This window comes from Patella vulgata, chromosome 7 (assembly GCF_932274485.2).
Source record: "Patella vulgata chromosome 7, xgPatVulg1.2, whole genome shotgun sequence".
NCBI lineage: Eukaryota > Metazoa > Mollusca > Gastropoda > Patellidae > Patella > Patella vulgata.
The window spans coordinates 28854134-28875828 of NC_065885.2; the positions used below are offsets into that span (position 1 = coordinate 28854134).

Here is a 21695-nt window from a genome sequence, read left to right on the forward strand (position 1 = left end):
CGGTATGAAAATAAAACAAAAGTCCTCGTATTTAGAAGGATACTAAAAATTATATTATGAAGGAGGGACAAACGAGGTTGTCTCAGCATATAAATAGTTAGGTGTTCTGCTTACCTCTAATTAGCTTTAGCACCTGCTCTCATCTAGCACAACAAGGAGCAAAAGCTACGAATATTCTTTACAAATTTAGCTGTAAATTCAATTTAACAACAGAGAAATCCCTCTTTTTGTTTGATAGGAGGGTACCAATTCTTGCATTGGTTCTGAAGTATGGGGTTATGTCGAGTATCCAAATATTGAACAAGTGCACCTTAAATTTTGTAAGATACTTCTACATGTCACCTCATACACCCCCAGCATAGCAGTGTATGGCGATCTAGGGAGACACCCTATTCATGTCACTCATAAGTATAAAGTGATTAAAGATTGACTAAAGATAACCAGGATGTCTGTCGATATATACCCTAACGCATGCTATAAACCTCTGTACAATTTACATTGTGTAGACCGCTCAAAGTGGGCGACACATATCGAAATGTTTCTAGCTCAGTTGGGATTACAACACGCCTGGATATCTCAAAGTGTGAGTAGCATTTCCTTTTCTTTACAGTTTAGTTAAAGATTCGTTTATTCTGTACTATGGGCCTGTCCCACTATAACGTTTTAGACAACTTACTCCGACGTATGAAATAATTATCCAACACGCTGGCTTACGCTGAAGCTGAATTTAAAAATCAAGAAGACGCTCCTTTTGGACGCATATAACGTACTTCTAACGCGCTGAATGAATATATAACCTATGTTTAAAGTATGAGTAACTTATTCATAACTTATCTCCAACGTAAACAGAACTTATACAAGCATAATATGACAGCGTGTGCCCAGCGAATTTTTAGCGTTCTTGACTTATGCAGAACTCATACACAACGTTAGTCTAACTTATGCCTAACTTATGCCTAACGTGACGTCAGATATAAAAGCGGAGCAAAGCTGTATATAGATATGCCCGGCGCCATACATATGAAAAATACATTTTTTGAATTTTTGTCAAATTCTGTTTTCGGCACATTTCGCCTCTATAACCAGTTTGTGTTTGAAAAATTTAAAAAGAAATTATTCATTCCCCCACTTTTGGGTAAGACGTTATCACTCCCCGGCTATGTAAAAATAATACCAATCTGTCTAATATATAAACCACACAAATTTAACAGATACAAATACATGTTATTCCACAGGTAGACGGACAGGGCTCAATGAAAGGGACGCAGTTGGTTTAGGGTTTGTCTGACCCCTTTGAATATTTGCGCCCCATCTCCAATGAAAACAATCATGTTGTTCTGATGCTGTTCTCAACCAGTATCAGACATATATCGTACCTGAGATTTGTTACAAATCGCCTTTAGCATGTTCCACACAACCCAACATATATCGGCATCGCGATTAAGGATGTATATCTTTGTTTCTAACACTTATTGGGAATATGTCACGGAAACTACAATGAAAAACATGTTTACAAAAACATTCTAAAGAGTGAAAACTGGCATATTTCAAGCTTTACTGTATCTAAAGATATAATTTAGATCAGCCGGCTGAAACCCCATCTCCGCTATTTGGTCATTCGTTAGGTATAGTGCCCGTTTCCACCGAAAATGATAACGCAAACAAGTGTTCAATCTATAAAAGCATATATTCCTACAAAATGTTTCTTTAGTCAAGTGAAACGAGAAATTCATAACTATGCGAGGGTGGGGTGAGTAAATTCGTGGTAACAAGTCTAAATAGGGTAATGGGACAATGGAACAAGTTCACCTTGATGTTGATAAATACATAAGACGATATGAACATCAACTAAAAAGATATATAATATGATTCAGCTGCAAGGTGATATATGAATATATACAGCATAGATAATTCAAATATCTATTCAAATTAAACCAACTGTATCTATTTATATTTAAGTCTTACATCGAGCTGAATAAATTGGTGGTTAACAGTGTGTAACTACAAATTGGATCTTTATTATTGCCAATGATTTAATGTACCTTTCCACAAGAAGTCTATCGCATCCAGATATTTAAAGCGCGTTTACAATATATTCATTTAAGAAAAAACTTTGTTATTTCGGGATTGATATATCGTAAATTCATCTTCATTTGACGAACTACATCCAAACTACACTGTAAACACGGTTTAGAGACTGTATCGGAACTACAGGGTACATCAAACTACAGGGTACATCATGCTTTATAGACTCTACCTGAACTACAGGGTATATCGAACTACAGGATGCATCATAGTTTAGAGACTCTATCATAACTACAGTTTACGCGATTATTTAGAGAGGCTTTATCCGAACTACAGATACATCCCGGTTTAGAGACTCAATCTGAATTACAGGGTACATCATGGTTTAGAGACACTATCTAATATCCAACAGGAAAAATGACGATTAATTTAATATCCGCCGATTTGTGTTGCTGCCATTTTGTATTTTCAAAATATATCTTCAAATTCAGAGACATCGAAAACCATATAAAAGACATAGCAAAAGTCATATATTACGTATCTTACGAGATATGCCCTTTTATTACCAAATTTATGTTGTTGTTTTTTTTTAAATGTCAAATTCGATTTTTCGGCACATTTCACTTGCATAACCACTCTGTGTTTGAGGAATTTAAAAATAAACCCTTTATCCTCCCACCAGTAAATAGTAAAACACACTGATTACGAGATATCGCTCTCAGAAAATTTCCCGACATATTTATCACTGAACCAAACTGCATTGGTTTCTTTTGCATTGTTTTAGGGTAAAACGTTATCCTTCCCCGCCTAATACTACAAGAAAAAAAAATGAAACGTTTTGGTAAGTAAAGCTGTATGACGACATGACGTCATTGCTTTTATGGCGTCATAATTGGGAGCCAAAATGGTGCCTGGAAATGAGTTGTCGTAACTTTGAAGTGGACGTCGATTGATCAACATACCTCCAAAAAAATCAAGGAAAGTTGCAGGAAGGGGCCGACCTAAGCAATCTTTATCCTTACCACTTCCACGCCCACCCTCGTCCCAATCTTCATCTGACCACCATTCTGACGATGATAGCCAACAGCGCCCTTGTGCGGATCGAATGCGTCCTCAGTAGTATATGTGGCGGAATCTGAGGCCTTGACGTCCTCTCAAGCCTTTAACGACAAGCAGGCCTCGACCTCCTCTCAAGCCCCAAACGGCTATTTGGTACTCTCGCCGCAGCCTCTCAGGGCGCGCCATGATTGTAGACTTCTGCACATGCTCTCCTCTACACACGTTTTAAACACGTTCAGTAAGTTCTAAGGACGTCAGAAGGAAGTTGCCTATAGGTTAGAAATAAGTTACGCGTGCGCTGCTCAGTTGCCCTGCTGGTAGCCGACGTATGTCAACTTATGAGTAACTTACATGTAACCTGCGTGAACGCGTGCATAACTAACCTGTCGCGTATTTCTAACTTACGCCTAACCTGTAAGCAATACGTCAGCATACGCTGAAAATTTTATGCATGCACAAAATTTTGGGCCGCGTTCGGCGTACAACAACATATACCATCGTATTTCAGCGTGCTCGTAACTTGTTAAAAACGTACCCATAACGTATTCAACGTACACCAGCGTGTTTGCTAAATTTCTCATACTTCGGCATACGCGGATGCTATACGTCAATGTGTGACAGCCCCATTAGTGAAGAAACTTACAAAGAAAGGTTGGAGGCGTCCGGAAAACATTACCTGCATAAGAATTATAACACTAGTTTAGTATTTGAAAATTATCTTAGTTGTATCAAGATCAAATTCCACAAATCTCTCATCAAGTAATCACCACCTGGCAGTAGAAACTGGTAGATAGCGGGGCACACCTAGAGAAAATAGAATTTGTCTTTATAACTTGTGTATATTGGAAGATGAGGTTTATTTTATCGTCAATGTGAGACTTTCAGAAAAAGCATCATTTCACAAGAATGCACACCCTTAATTTTTTAAACGCACTGTTTATTCAAGTTATGTCTGAACATAACCTGAAATGAAATGAAATGGGGTTTAACGTTCTACTGTTCTGCTCCTATACTGGGCTAATGAAGACGGACATACGCCATACAGTGTGCTATGAGGGAATTTTTGCCCGGGCAGCGGCACTGTCGCCTACTCTTATATCGAATTCCAACTGCCAAGGGATCTTTTACGTGCATTTCAATGTATACACGGGACCTCGTTTTTTTGTCTCATTCGAAGGACTAGACAGCTGTCCTTGTCAGGCCCTCTGTTCTGCACCACTGACAAGGGGAAACCACGTCGGACTGAACATAACCTAGCCTTAGCAGTCTTCCTATATAAAGCTATATAAATACGAGAACAATATGTTACAAACGGTGCGCAAACTAGTCGTAAACTGGCGTGAAGTGTGCGTAAACCCGTCGTGACTGCGTGCCATGTCGGGACGAGAATTTTGAAATGTTCAAAATTTTGGTCACGACAAAATTTATCGACCGGGTCGTGAACTATGCGCAAACTGTTCGTGAACTCGTCGGGACGATGCGGGAGGATGCGTGCCAGTGTGTGGCAGTGCGCGCCATGCCACGGCTGTCGCGAACTGCCACGAATAGTTCACGACTACTGCGCGACAGTTCTCTTCTACAGCATCATGCAGGGAACAGTTACTCCATGTTCCTCCATCCGACGCACCACCCTCTGCCCCAACATCCACATAGAGGAACTTGTAGGTAGCATCTGCCACTGCCATCAGAACAATGCTGTGGAAGCCCTTGTAGTTGTAGTAGTAAGAGCAAGCATTGGGTGGCTTCTTCATGGCGATGTGCTTGCCGTCCACAGCCCCCAGACAGTTGTGGTAGTTCCATCTGGAGCTGAACCTGGCAGTAACTTCCTTCCACTCCTCTTCAGTTTTTGGGCAGCGCAGCTCTTCGTCCTTATAGACCGCGATGATGGCTTTACACACCTCGGGTATGAACTTGCAGATGGTAGTTGCTTCAACCCTGAAGCTGTACTGCAGACTTGGATAGGAATTTCCAGTGGCTAGGAAGCGGAGGGTGACAGCTAGCTTGAGTCCAGCTTGAAGCGATTCCCTCATGAAGGTGGACTGCTTCTGGAGGCGAGGGGATTACTTCTCAACCATCTCTTGGAACAGGTCAGGTGTGATTCTGAGGTATTTTTTGTAGCCCCTTTGATCTTCCTTGTAGAGTTCAGTCAGTAAACTGTTATACTGTCCAAACTCTTGCCTTCTGGTCAACCATTCCCTGACCCACCATTCCCTGACCCACACTCGTCGTGCCACTGCGGGAAGTGCATAAACAATGCGCAAACTATGCGCAAACTATGCGTGAACTCGTCGTGCCATTTCGTGTCAATGTGGTCACTGATGGGCATGCATTCGTGAACTATACGTGAAATAGTCGTGAACAGTGTGGGAGCCTCCCAGTTCGTGCCCCAAAATGGCACGACTTGCCACGACAAAATCGTGGCCAAAAGTCGTGCAAGTGTCAGCCTGGCATAAGAACCAAATAAGAATCACTCACGAACTTCAAGAACCATCTACGAGTTATCTACGAACTGAAAAAGTTTGGACTCGGAACGATTCGTAGCCCATATTAAAGCTGACCACGAAAGGTTTTGTTTCAAAAATCATTTACGCTAGGTTCACACTGTCGTGCGTTGCGACAGGATTGTCCCTATTGAGTCCACGATCTAGTACGTGCATATACGTTCGGATACGTTTCGAAACGATCAACACGATTGCAACGACTTACCACAATATATGATAAGACCTGTTAGGATGACCACGCTTACTCCACGATTTAAACCACGATTTCAATCGTATCGCGAATCGTGATAGTGTGAATTTAGCATTACGAACTTCAAGAAACGACTGCGATTTATCTACGAATCTGAAAAATTTTGGATTCCGGTTCAAATATTCTCAACAAATACCGTAAAACGGTTCATCGATCGGATAAGTAACTTCTAAGAAACAGGCAAAAATAAACCCTACTTATAGTAACATATTTGTTTTGTTAGAAGTAAGCTAAGTTGAATATTTATAGTAAAATATGCTTGTATCAACTGATATTTATTTCGCCAAGCAATAAAAATATTGCATAATATTGAACTTTTATCACCAAATCCAAAACAAATTTCAAGATTTGCTACACTGTGGTTCGCAAATTACCCCGTTTCCAAATCATTTGAAAAGGAGATTATTTAGAATATGTATTTATTTTCTTTGAATCAAGTAGATACACTGTAAGAGATATTGTTTAAATAGACTTTTATTTCGTCTTTGATATTCTGATTAAAATGTGAAGTTGTTATATTAGTGTCAGTGACCACTGTAAAGTATACAGGCCTAACACCCCCATGTTGAACCTCTAGTAAATACCAACGGTCATATGACAAATTCGTTATAGTTATGTAAAATTCGTCACGATTATTGACTTCCAACCGCAAAAAACACTTTAATAACAAAATTTGTACATGTTAACATTTTCATGCCGTGACATTAATCAAAATGGGTTGTTTTTCTAAAGTTGACCATTTCATTTCAGAACTAACATCAGCTATTGTTTATTTTTGATATATTCAAGTTATATATATTCGACCTCACCCCTTGTCACATAAAACCTTTGATAAAAACCACGCCATATATTATTAGACTCGGAATATTGTAGGCAACCTAATGTAGCTACCTTCAGCAGATTAATCAGCCATTTTTGAATATTGTACGACCCCCTATATAATTCCATGATTAGATTTGCAGATGGTTGTCGCGTAAGCAACAGTGAATTTTAACTATCCAACAAACCCCAAATCAAACTACTCTTGTTTTGGACATTCACATAACTGCTGGTTAATTATAGAACACATAGTAGCTATACAGGACACCAGATTTTTGCTTTCCAGTAATCTTATTACATTAAGAGTTGGGAGATGCTTATGAAAATTTGTTAATAGTAGCCTACAATATCCTCCCCCAGTGTAACCACTATTCGTAGATTTTTTTTATAAACAATATTTTATTCACAGAAAAGGATTGAGGAACAGGCTAGGCCTATATTACCTCCCTCCTGTATGACAGAAAATATATACAAAAAGACTATATAAGCATGTTATGATAGAATCAATCTAAATAGTATAAAAATAAAAGGGCTATGTATATATTTACAATTTCAGGTTTGCCATATTAATATTTTTAGGTACTAGATAAAAGTTTTAATTAAACCTTCCGGAGATGTCTAGAAATCTATGGACTTGTTTAAAGATAATCTTTAAGTGGCATTTAGCGATCGGAGACACATTAACAGAACACAGTTTTTATGGGATACAATCACTAGTTTTATTCTAAAAGCACGACGTTTCGACAAGTATCCACTTATCGTTATCAAGCACAATGACATTTAGTTCGTTCGTTTCTGGGGTTTTACGTCCACTTCCACCTAAGGTGATATCGTAGACAAAGGACATCGCAGACAAGACATAGGAGAGCCGAAGCTGATTCCTGTTTTTTAGAATATGATTTTGCAATCTTTCCATTTGGCCTTAGGCCATGGATTTGGTTTAGTGGGAAGTTCTTCCCTTTATTTAATACAAAACATATCGTTTGGTAGATGATCTCGTCTGCTTCTGGATTGGTAGATGTCATCGTTTGGGGTTAGTGTTTAGGTGCCAGGCCCGCCTTATCGTGGCCTCCCCTTTCTCCACTGTCCCACTCTCTGGGTTTGGTATCCGTTTTATTTGCGGAATAGTGTTTAGGTGCCAAGTTCGTCTGACCTTAACACCCCCTTACTCCACTATCCTGCTAGTTTGGTAGATGTCATCTTTGTGGGGTTTGTGTTTAGGTGCCAGGCCCGTCTTATCGTGACCTCCCCTTACTCCACTATCCCACTCTGTAGGTTTGGTGTCTGTTTTTGGTGGAATAGTGTTTAGATGCCGAGTCCGTCTGATCGTGACTCCTCCTTACTCTACTATCCTGCCAGTTTGGTATAAATCTAACCGTGACCCCCTCTTACTTTACTATTCTACTTAGTCCAACTGTGTCCATTAGGGCGTGGATTTGTTCGAAGATTTGCAGTTTCAGATCTGGTCTCGGGAAGAGTAGGGTCTTAGTGTTGAATGGTATGTTGTTGGTCTCCATTGTTCTCACTAGTTCCCTTCTCTCCTCCTCGTATACCTCGCAGTCTACCAGGACATGGTTGGCGGTACATTCTTTTCCGCACTCACAGATGATGACTTGGTGTTTGTAGTCTCGCAGCCGCTCTTTCACCCTTAGCTTCGATATAAGTCTACAAATATCTCTTCTAGGGTGATTGAGTGTTGTCTTTGTGTAGATCTTGTCATCCAGCCGGAATCTGTCTGTATGTGTCAAGTTCAACGAGATTTAATTTCCAGATTGAATTGACGTGTCTTTTGACCATACTGTAGATTTCCGTGGTGCTGTGGTGCTGTGTCCTTGAGACCTTCATTGGCGAGTCGATCTGCCTCCTCGTTTCCTCTAATGTTGACATGTGATGGAATCCACACGAGTTCTACTTTGCTTCCCTTCTCTAAAACCCTCTGGTACAGCTGCCTGATTTCCAAAATGACTTCTGGTCTTGAGTCCGAGTTGTCATTTTGGATTGAAATCAGACTGCTCAGAGAGTCGCTTGGAATGACGAACTTACTAGTCTTTTCAATAATATCATTTATATAAATAAGGAAGAGGAGCGGTCCGAGGACAGAGCCCTGTGGATTACCAGCAGGGACGGTCAAGGGAGAGGACGACGTACCACTGACAATCACAGATTGGCTTCTATTGGTTAAATAACTTCTGAACCAGTCAAGTTGATTTTATCGTCCAGTTTTTGAAAATATTCCTTCTTACATTTCCTAATTAAGTCAATATATTCGTTTCTAATATGTCTGAAGTTTTGCCAATCCTGGTCAGAATTTGATTTTACAGCACGCTTGTGAATTTTGTTTTTCTTTCTTGCAAGTTTTCTAATACTATTATTCATTCAAACTTTATCACGTGGTCGGTCTAATATTTATTACTTTATTTGGAATATTTTTCTTTGCAATCTTTGTCAGTTCACATGTAAAAGCAGCACAGGAAAGCTCCACAGAATCATCAACAATGGACTCCTAGTATGTCAAAACGTCATGTCTCAGCCCGTCATAGTCAGTCTTATCATAAAGCCAGATAGTACGTTTAAAGCATGAGCGCTTGGGGCATTTAAAATTAAGTCGACTGTATACAGGCCAGTCATCACTACAAAAATTATCAAGACAGCCAGATTCGGAAATAAAACTAGAACAATTACATAAAATAAGATCAATTAAGGTATTAGAGCCCTGTTTGTTGTAACGCGTCGGGTCAGAAATTAATTGATTAAAATAAAAAAGAGACATGGCATTATGAACAAAAGTATTACGTTAATAAATCAAGGTTTAAATCACCAAAAATTAAAATCTTGTCAATATCGCTTGACGCTGCTGCACTAAAAGAATTGAATATATAGTTATCCACGTCAATTTTAGAATTAGGTGGTCTGTAAAAAGTACCAATTAGAAATTTGTTTTTATTAATGTTTGTTTCAATCCAGATGCATTCTATACTGTCGACTTCTAAATCAGATCTACGTTTTAACATGTATTGTTTTTTAACATAAAGAGCTACTCCCCCACCCTGCCCGTCCTTCCTGTCCTTTCGTATGATGCTTTGAACATTTGGGATAGACAGTGATTTAGAAGATATGCTTTTGTCAAGCCACGATTCTGTAATGAAGATAAAATCATAAACAATAGCTAGCCAGGTCCGCAGTAATAAGATCAACTTTGTTTCGGAGACTCCTTACATTGAAATTCACCACAGCAACAGTATCAGTGGGACCGGGATTTTGTTCGACATCTCCGGAAAGAAGTATGAGTTTGAAGTGTACATAAGAATACTATATATTATCCATCTGAAATAAAATATATATGCTAGATTTCTTGAAAATACAATATGAAAAAACTTTTTTTTTCTATAACGTTCAAAGTGGGAATAAAAATAGTTGGTAATAGTTTTGGCATACCTGAAAACAAATACCAAACAAGAAGTAACATATTTACAAGACAATATATAAACAAAATATATACATTTAAGTCTCCTTGAGTTATGCATACAATGATGCACTTAACCGGCAGAATATAATTATAATTTATTTCATTTTACAGTACATGTAATGTTAGTATAAAATACAATTTCAATTATATAATACAAAATTAAATAGGATGTTTTAAAATTATGACCAGTTAATGTTAAATACAGTTAAGTTCAATATTTTCAAATAATCTATAATCTATATACTTCCATTCGTTATTTTCAAATAATCTATAATTTATATAATTCCATTCGTTAAAACATATTTGAAATGGAATATGTACTCAGTACGATATAGGTCAATTGTAGTTATTAGAACAAAGTTTAGAATAATAGATGAATTGCTGTCAATTCGAAGGGAATGTTCTAATTTTTTCCATAAAAACAAGGATCAATAGAATATATAACTATTTGGAATACTGTGGTGTTTAAAGGTAAGTAAGTTTAATATGATATAGAAGCTATTATAAATAATCATTTAGATGAAGTTCAATAGGATATAGGAGTAAGGATATAAAATCAATCATTAAACAAAGTTTAATATATTATAAAGCTATTCTACATGTATGTATTAACTAAAGACAAGTTTTATAAAATTTAATCATTTAATCATATGATATAGAACTATTATGAAACAATGTATGATATTTAAGGTAACTTGTGTAAATTTATTCATTTAAACAAAGTTCAATATGATGTAAAACTATAATGATTCACTGTATGATATTTAACCAGAAGTTGTATAAATCCGATCATTAAACAAAATCTGATTATTAAACAAAGTACAATATGATATAGACCATTGTGAAACTGTATGATATTTCAAGTTAAGTTGTATAAATTTTTCATTAAAATCAAAGTTCAATATGATATAGATCAATAATATAATGAACACTGTATGGTATGTGAAGGTAAGGTGTATGCTTTAAACATTTAAACAAAATTCAATAAGAGATAGACTTATTATGAAACACTGAATGATATTTAAAAGTTGTATTAATATAATTCTTACAAATAAAGTCTAAATATGATATAGATCTATTATGAATCATTTTATGAGATCTAAAGCCATGTATAACAACTTTAATCATAGTGACAATGCATGTTATTTAAAGACAAGATGAATAACTCTATTGAATCAAAGCTCAATATAACAAAGAAACTATTTTTAACACTGTATAATATTTACAGGTATGTTGTGTAAATTTATAAAGTTCATTAGGATATAGAAAGTATTATGAACACTGCATGATATTTACAGGTAAGATTAATAATTTAAAAACAATTTTCAATAAGATATAGTATGTATCATGACAATATCATATATTAAAACATAGGGTCATACTTTGGATAATTCACTGTTAAATACATAAAATACTCTGCCTGTTTTCAACCCGATCTTACTTATCCGCCATCTTGCCATTCGTAGATGTAGGAATTGCAATTGTAACTCTTAGTGTAATATTGTTACTGTAATATACATAATAATAGTGATTGTAATTGCTACGTGCAGTGTAATACCTTCCAATTTTACTACACTAGGGGTTGCCTCAGAGCACCCCTAGTGTAGATTACAATCGAGATATATTAATTGCACTTTACTAACGATAGGATGGGACCGATGCGGTCAGTTAATGGGTTAGTCATGCTGTAAACCGACTAATTATGGTCATTTTCCATTACGGAAGACATTTTGTCAGCATAATTTCTGCCTTTCCGAGATAAAACCCGCTGACTTAAGTATAGCCGGGTTGTAATTCATAAAGATTTAATAAATACCATACCCCAACCAGGCGATACAGTCCAGGAGGTATACACTTGACTTAAGATGTTTGTGTAATTTGTCGCGTCCTTGCTGTAGTTTTTCATCTTGATTTAACAATTATTTCAATGTCTTAAGAATCATTTGTACATTTAGGTTACATACCGCACTATTAAACATACATTATGCAAGAACTGAGTCCGCCTATTGCGGGTCTTTCTTTGCGCCTGAAATGTTATATAACCTATTAATTAGACAATTATTAACATGAAAAGACCTTAATCAACTCTCGATGCCATCTTATGTGTCGGATTTCCACTGTATTAGAATCCGATCTGCTGCTCTACGATCATTGATGATTAAATCCAAAAGTGGATAAAGTTTTTATTGAACCGACTTTAGTAATGATGATCAAGGCTTGACGGAAAAATCAATCGCTAATATCTTGGTTCAGAGTGGAGCAATTTAACAGAAATTTCCAGCATATTCCCTTTATATTATCTAGTTTTAATACGACCACATTTTCATGTGGACGTATTATGCCGTCGCCCCTGTTTGTCCGTCCGTCCGTTCCCAATTTGTTTGTGGACACTCTACGGGTCACAATTTTTATCCGATTTTGACGAAACTTGAAATATGTCTATCTCTCAAAGATCTCGGTTCCTGTCGATATTGGCATGTATCGGACCATAACTTCATGGATTATGGCCCCTGATTGTACGAAAAACCACGTCTTTAGCTTGTGGACACTCTAGAGGTCACAAAGTTCATCTGATTTTGATGAAACTTGAAATGCATCTTTATAACCCAAAGATCTTGGCTCCTTTCGATATTTGCGCATATCGGATCGTAACTTCCTGAATTATGGTCCCTGACTGTACGAAAAATCGCGTTTTTAGCTTGTGGACCCTCTAGAGGTCACAATTATTATCCGATTTAAAAGACCGTTTGGCGGAGTTCGAATTTCGTGAAAATCGGACAAAAACTGACGGACATAATGGTTGCCCCTTATACGCAAATAGTTTAAAAATATGGTATAAAAGGTTGTGGGACCCTCTAGAGGCCACAGTTTTTATCCGATTTGGATGAAACTTTAATATATGTTTCTATCATACAGATCTTGGTTCCTATGTGATAATCACACATATCTGAACGTAACTTCCTGGATTATGGCCCCTGATTATTTGAAAAATCGTATTTTTAGCTTGTAGATTCTCTAGAGGTCAGAATTTTTCTTCCGATTTTAAAAACCATTTAGATATATCACCATTCCACCATAATGAAGGTTGAATTCGAATTTCGGGAAAATCGAAATGAAACTGCCTGACAAAATGGCCGCTCTTTGTACGCAAATTGTGTATATATAAGTATGTAATACAAAGGTTATGGACCCTCTAGAGGTCACAATTTTTATCCAATTTTGATGAAACTTAAAACATATCTTTATATTCCAAAAATCTCAGTCCCTTTTGATATTTGCGCATTTTAGACAATAACTTTCTGGATTATGGTCCCTGATTGTACAAAAAGATCGTTTTTGTCTTTAGCTTGTTCTCTATCCATCTCTTGCAAAATTTGGGCGTATCCTGCCTGACAGCTGCTGGTTAACTATTATAGTGAGAACTGTAAGCTCTATCTAATCTTCCATAATGCCCTTTAGACTAGGTTATTAAATAAATACATTATCCATTTCAGAATGGCGGGTTTCTATATATTACTGGTCGTTTTGGTTACCAAGGTCTCCTGTCATACACCATGCACTATGGCGGATGATGAGTGTGAGTTCTGGTTCGATCTTAAATACACAATGACAATGGTAAAAGATGAAGAAGCATTATATCCAAAAGATGGTAAATTATACAAATATGATGTCATGAACACTAGTACAGTAGAACCAATCCCCACCGAAGGTGTTGCAACAGCCGATGGTTGGGAAGAACCGCGTCTTCTTATTGTAGTTAATGGACAGTTTCCTGGTCCGGCATTGGAGGTCTACGAAGGTCAAACAATAATTGTGCATGTTACAAATTCTTTACCGAGTGACTCAATGAGTATACATTGGCATGGTTTACCACAAAGGGGGAGCCCTTGGATGGATGGGGTATCTTTCATAACTCAATGTCCAATATTGCCTGGACAGAGTTTCACCTATCGATTCAAGGCTACGCCACGAGGAACATTTTGGTATCATACCCACATAGGGTTGATGAGATCGATGGGCCCATATGGACCCCTAATTATCAGAGAAAAGAAACAGTTAAGGGAAAGGGAGTTTGTGTTCACAATTACTGAATGGAATCATGACTGGGATTCTAACCTTGCCCAATTAAAAGAGGAAGATGGGATGTTCGTTAACCGAAAACCAATTGATCCTACCTTTTCTCTGGACGGCGCCGAGTTCAGTTTGTTTCGATTTCAATCAGCTTTAATAAATGGTAAAGGTAGATATTATGATCCAACAGGCAAACACAACGAAGCGCCGCTGGAAGTATTTACTGTGACTCAGAATGCTAGTTTCATTTTTCGCGTTATCGCAGTAGGAGTTCAATTTCCTTTTAGAATATCCATTGACGATCATGACTTAATCATTATTGCATCTGATGGCTTTGATCTTCGACCAAGGTCGGCAGAATCATTTATTATTAACCCAGGGGAAAGGTTCGATTTCAGAATACAATCAGACAAGTCCGTCAACAATTACTGGATACGAGCGACATCTCTTGAACTCGATGTTGATCATTTTGGATTAGCTATTTTAAGATACGAAGGCGCGCAGGAGGTCGACCCAAAAAGTTCGAGAAAGGTGTGCAAACCACCAAGTAAATGCGTAGTTGTGAATTGTCCATTTCTGTTTTACCCTACACAATCAAATACTGAATGCATTACTTTTGATCAACTTAAATCTAAAGAAGACGATCCAGCCCCCACAGGACCAATTGGCGAACAAGAAGAACATTTTCTTAACTTTGGTTTTCCTGGAATATCTTGGAAACCTGGTGCCGTAAATGGCAGAACTTTCAAAAAACCGCCCGTATCTGCACTTACTCAACCCCAAGAAATCGGTTTGAAATGTAAAGACGATTGTGGAGATGAGAAAGTCTGTCAATGTCCATATTCCCTGGATTTAGAAAATGGCAAAGTTTATCAAATGATTTTCTTAAATATGGGTGCGGGAAAGGGATTTTCCCATCCTATTCATATGCATGGCTATTCGTTTTACGTTTTGAAAATGGGCTATGCACGGTACAATGCCACTAATGGTAAAATAATTGGCGACAATTTGGATATCAATTGCAGAGGAAATGCCGACAGGGAACTGAGTTTTTGCAACGCAGCAACATGGGCTAATTCGTCATGGCTTGGAGGTAACGTACCTGGTATTGAATTAGAAAACCCACCCAGAAAGGACACCATCATTGTTCCTACTGGAGGTTACGTTGTAGTTAGAATCATTGCAGATAATCCAGGTTTATGGTTCGTTCATTGTCACATAGAACTGCATAATATGGATGGAATGGCACTGGTCCTCAATAATTCTTTTCCAATGATTCCGTTGCCCCCACCTGGATTTCCCAGATGTGGTAATTTTGACTACAATACACCGGCTCCTCCGAATCAAAGCACAATGAAAAATAAAGATGGCGATAAAGATGGTGACGAAAACAACACAATTACAGCTATGGATACTCTAGGTAAGTAGGTATGATATGAGTTGAAAATGAAAATACATAGAATCAATAGTGTATGGAATAGTAATTAATGATGAACAAACATTTACAGAATCTAATGCCCCCCCCCCCCCCACACCTCTAAAATAAATCACTATACAAGACTCTAATAACTACATTATCTGGTTAAGTACCTATAACCACACGGAGTTATAAGCTGGATTTTAATCGGGCTTCGATTTTAATTTTAAGTGGCGTATTTAGCCCCGTCACCGAAAACTTGTAATCGTTCTGAAGGTCAGGTTGTTTTCGTTTTGTTTTAAAATTTTGATGGGGGGGGGGGATGGTTTCGATGGGTCACTTGCCCAACCTCGTGGGTTTCTCTGGGTCCTCCGGTTTCCTCTCACTGCAAAAGACGCCTACGCGAAAGCAAATTATTGAAATATAATTGAACCATGGGATAGTCTCTAAATAACCTATCACAAGGTAGTCCCTGTCGAAATAAAGTCACGCTCTTTAAATTGTCGCACTGTTAATTATCGAAACCTTGTGGACACTATGGTCAAAAGTTTTTGAAATTTAAAAAATGTTTTCCGGGATTGGTCGGCTAGTCATGAAGAACCCTATCGAAACTCGCCAGAGTGATATAACATTTTGTAGCCATGACAGTAAAACGTTTGGTGTGTAGGGTATATCATACGTTTCTTATAGATGAACTTCCATCACGGTGATCTTATTCCCATCAGAATCTTACGGTGGACGTATTTTCGTATTAGAAATACTGGCTGGGGTTTTCTCGTTTTTTTTTGCTAAAAAGATGATGACTTCTGTTGCCTGCGAGATCCTTCGTAATATAGCGATCAGAGGCATGGTGTGGGATAATTAGGACTGTTCTAAGCAACATACATTGCGATATATTTCAATATATTTTGACATTATGAAAATTGTATAAATGGGCATTTTTTAGTCTATAAAATATTGAGAAATGAGCAAATGGCAGATGATGTAACCACTGTGCAGGTATACTGCTTTTAACGTTGTGTTTTATTCTTATAGTGCTGACGAGCTACAATTTATCTTTCATATTTTTCAGACGCACTAAAGAACAACAACACATTCTGGGCGATCACTGGATGTTTGATGGCTTTAGTGGTGATAGAATTTCTTATTTTGGTATATACATGTCGGAAAGCAACAAATACGTTGAAAAGCAAACCGTTTGATTCAGTTGCGATGAAATAGTGCACAATCCTGATTGAAGATACTGTTTCACAGTAAACCAAAGAAAAGTTTTAAGTCATAAATATAGATTTGCGCTTTTAGGGCCTTTGCTTATTAGTAATTTGACAGTTACACACCTTTTCCGTTGTTTCTGAGGAGCTAAACTAACACTCGCACACAGTATTTTACTCTAAGCAGGTCGGTGCTCAGATTTTCGGTTATTAGAAGTCGGATCTTAGCTTATTTTAAATGCATTATTCAAATATTCTCTAAGCAGGTCGTTGCTCAGATTTTCGGTTATTAGAACTGGTATCTTAGCTTTTTTTAAATGCATCATTCAAATAGCAATAATTAGCTTTACAACTGGTGACTATATATTTAGTAGTTTGTGAAATATGTTTCAATTCATTGATTTGAAAATATCCATGATGTTGTAACTGGTGTTCGAGAAATTACTCCCAAAAATAAATATATTGTAAGTTGTATAGCAATGTGTAAGTGCCCATCCATCGTTACCAGTGTTTGTGCATTGTGTTGTGTTCAATATTATGACAACTACATAAGCGATTTCAGAAACCACACTTGACCTTAACTTTAATCCAGGGACCTGTTTCACGAAATTTTAACTAAGATAAAATCCAAATTTTAGTAATTTGATTGAATAATAATAGATTGATTATAATGCTTAGCCAATCAAAATTCAAGTATCTACTAAAATTGGATTTTATCTTTGGTTAAGATTTCGAGAAACAGGGGCCAGATGTTAAAGGTACGTACAATACAGGTTGTTAACAGATCCTGCAGAATATATCTATCACTACAGTATATATAATTGTTTAACACTCTATTAATTCATCATACATTTTACTAGTGTGAGCTAACTTATACATTTCACCTTAATAATGGAAGATTGTAAAAAAGAAACATGTCACGTTTGTGATATATGGGTGTGATTGCATCGTCTTTAAGAAGGGAAAGAATGAGTTAAATATCAAAAAATTTAAAAAGTTTTATTTAATATACAACGCTTGTGTTCTATTTACTTTATATAATGCACCATTGAAATATTTGTATTACGTGAAATTTTACAAACACAAAAAATAGATATTTCGGATCTAGTGTTTTTTTTCTGTTGATGCATCATGTTTTCAAAAGCTACATTATGTTATTCACATGCTTATCACTTCAATTCAACCCTAGTACTGTACTTTCACATTATTTTATATCGGCTACCTCTTGGAAATGTACATTTTGTTTTTCAACGTAACGATGTAACGTGTACTAATGTCTCTATAATAATGTCACAGGGTAGTCCTGAATATTTAAAGTGCATTTTTCCTTTTAGGTTTTATTCAACCCATGCACATTGACTGCAATGTAAATTGTTAAAGAAAATTGAAAATAACAATTAAATATTAATACGGGTCTGTACAAGTAGATGTAATTATTTTGTCTAAGAGAGGTTGAGTTTCTATTGTCGATAATGTTCAGACAAATTAATATAAACACAGGCTTTGAAAATAAACTCTGATCTCAAAGGTTTAGCGCAATTTGTTTTACTACTGTAATGCGGAACGGAATGAAGAACGGGGCGGCGACGGAATGCTTAGCAGAAGGCAGTACACTCAGAAAGGTTTTACCAAGATATTTCATAATATATACCAGGCCCGTAGCCTTCTTTTAAATTTGTACAAGATGACTGACATTTAAGGTCACCTACACCATATGGCGTCGATAACACGTACACTGTTACATCCGACGTTGTAGGATAAACAACTGATCTGGGCAGAATTGTCGCCATTTTCTCAGTTTACCCTTTCCACTTACTATTTTATATACTCATTTACACTAAACAGAAAATATTTTGTCCAGATATACTTCACACACTTTTATTTTTCTAATAAATTAAAAAAAAAATGGTTTTAGAATTTAATTTGCAGAAGAAAACAAGTTAATATTGTAAGCTAAGTAATTGTCCCGATCTCTTCCCTCAGAATCCGGATTTTGCCACCCTGACACCCTTGGGAAAATTTAGATATTCAAGATGGCCGCCATGAGGCATTTTCTGTTTATTTAGCGGGGTAAAATGTGGCTGATTCTCTTGGACCTGCTGAATCTATTGAGCTTGGGTATTCCTCCTAATAAAGATGGCTAATTCCACTAGAGGAGCCAAATTCAAAATGGAGGCTCATTTTGACGGGAAACTCATAAAGTTCACTAAAAAAGACGTGTAATATATTGAAATGTAGGTTTTGGGTGGATTATGTATCTTTAATATGTGTAGATTCAGAAACTGGATGATGCCACTCTGGCACACCTGGGTTAATTTAAATATCAAGATGGCCGACATGAGGCATTTTCTGATTATTTACTTTAATTCAGTATGGTAAAATTCGGGACAGATTCTCTCGGACCTCGGTATGAAGGTGGTTTCTATCAGAATTTGACATGCTGAATCCAATGAACTTGGGTATTTCTCCTAAACGTGATGGCTAGTTCTGCTAGAAGGGGTCAAATTCAAAATGCAGGCTCATTTTGGAGGGAAACTCATAAATTGCCCCCAAAAGGTGTGCAATATATTAAACTATGGGTTTTCTGTGCAATTACCTCAGATATTAACATAAGATCATGTTCCTATTAAATGGTATTCCAGGTTGAGCTCACATTCAAAATGGCGGCCATTTTGTCAAGACAACGATGTTAGTAATGTATTAATCTACATGTATAGGTTTTCTGATTCGCCAAATTCATATCTAAATGGCGAAATGTGTCACGACCGAATGAAACGCCAACATGGTTCTAAAATTCAACAAAATAACTAAATTTATTAGACCATGGAAGAAAATAGAACCGGTAATGGAAAAACTTATATATCACAGGAATAAAAGCACCAATCATAGGCCTATACGAACAGAAGCTACGGAGAGGGAATTGTCAAGCATACATTATAATCCACTATGACACCCGTCCATGTCTCCTTCCTGTACTAGAAGAAAGAAGGGAATAAGAGATGGAAAATGTTAGCTAGCGTGAAACAAAAGCCCAGCTTTGCAGGATACGGATGAAAATCGGAAGAACCAGATTGTTCTACCGATTGTGTGTATTCCAGATGTGAGATTGGACAAGACAATTATGTGAGGACCGTGTATAATTTGTGTCCATATAAATATTCAAGGGGAGGAATATCATCGGTTTTTATGTCTATATCTGAAGTAATTAACGAAAACCTATATTTCAATATATTACACACCGTTTTAGTGAACATTATGAATTTCCCCAATCTGATTAAAATACAGATCTTTAATTCGTTTCGTTTTTTTTATACTTTCGATGGCCTACACTACATAAAGATCTAACCGGTTGTAGCAGAAGGTCGCTAATCAGCGTTGACGTTTCTAGTGGTTTACCCACAGTTCCGTGCATCGCACGCCAAGAAATCGCCGTAACAGATTGTTTCATTGGCTAATCCCTCACGCCACCCAGAACGCAGGTTATATTAACAACTCTTCCAGATCCTAGTTTAGTACAGACATATAAAACGAAATTTTGAACTATAAAAAACGAAACGAAATAGGATTCCGCGGGTGAAATTCTCATAGAAACCATCTTCATACCGAGGTCCGGGAGAATCTGTCTCGAATTTCAACCCACTAACTAACCAGAAAATGTTTCAGGGTGGCCATCTTGAAAATTAAAATTTCCCCAAGGGAACCTACACATACTGAAGATATATAATCTATCAAAAACATTAGGTGAACCATATTTCCATGTTTGTCGACCTGCTGCCGAAATAGCTGTGAATGCATTATACCCTCTCTTCCTATTTTGTTGTCCAAGCAGCTGATAGTTGTTTCTGTACATAACTGCCCTTTTAGTAGCTCACTGCATGGTGTATGTCCGTTTTCATTAGGCCATAATATATCGGCCTATAATAAATGTATATCCCGAATACACGGGCAAATACGATACAGCGTTTGCCCATCATAATACTATAATTGCTGTGGGAAAAATGTTGTGGTTATAGTTTGTTTCTGTAGACGTCCCCGGTAAATCCCGAATTTTAACAAAGGTGTAACGAACAGTCGTACAGGGACTAAAATGATCCGTTTGTAATTTATAAAAAAAATCGGCCTAACCATAAGTTCTGCTGAAATGATAATTTATAAACTAAAGTCAAACTAGTGAAAATATTGTAAATATTATATAACTGTTTCCATCACATGGAATACTAATTGCAATTCTGTGTTCATTTCTCTCATTATTAATCTTCAGAAAATATGAGAGCGGATCGTTCTCAACTTTAGTCCACAGTGATAACTGATGCTAGAAGCCCCCCCCCCCGCAATATGAATTTACCGATTAACACGATTTTACCACGCAAACTTTTACAGTCCCAAAAACACCGGGAATGTGTTTCACTTTGAAAGTTTATTCACGTGAAACATTTATTGAAAATTTTATTATTTAAAAAATAAATTAAATGTATGTTTTTAGACTAAGTAGATTGTTGTTATGAGCTGCCACCCACATAGTTTAGTTAAGTCCCAAGTAAATAAGTCAGAATTGGGCATGGCTGTCTATTTTACAGAAAAATAAGAACCAATTTTTTTAGAGTTATTTGTAGCCACTATTTATAGTTCGGGGTGTAATATATCCAAAATAACACCTTAGAAACCCTGTCCATGGTTAAAAGGCTTACGACACAAGGGCGATAACCCTCGTCTAAGAGTGACACCCAATAAGTTAATAAATTGTCACACCGATTGAGATTAGGAGCGATAACTCTTCAATAATTTGAAGCATGATAGCTTATATGTAAGCAAAACAAGTCGTTTAAAATAGAACTAAATAAACCCGAGACTTGATAACACTATTTTAATGTAAAGA

At 36.9% G+C, this 21695-nt stretch overlaps 1 protein-coding gene across 2 annotated transcripts; it reads left to right on the forward strand.

Annotated features, from left to right (window-relative positions):
* Positions 1–450: 450 nt before the first annotated feature.
* On the forward strand, positions 451–18352 carry LOC126828493 (uncharacterized). Of its 2 annotated transcripts, XM_050558262.2 has the most exons (4): positions 512–583; positions 11349–11418; positions 13615–15611; positions 16681–18352. In XM_050558262.2, exons 3-4 carry the CDS (start codon positions 13616–13618, stop codon positions 16827–16829), a joined length of 2145 nt encoding a protein of 714 aa, XP_050414219.1. In that variant the 5' UTR covers positions 512–583; positions 11349–11418; position 13615; the 3' UTR covers positions 16830–18352. The 2 variants fall into 2 exon arrangements, with proteins under 2 accessions (XP_050414220.1, XP_050414219.1); XM_050558263.1 differs by lacking the exon at positions 11349–11418 and having other exon boundaries at positions 451–583.
* The last annotated feature ends 3343 nt before the right edge of the window (positions 18353–21695 follow it).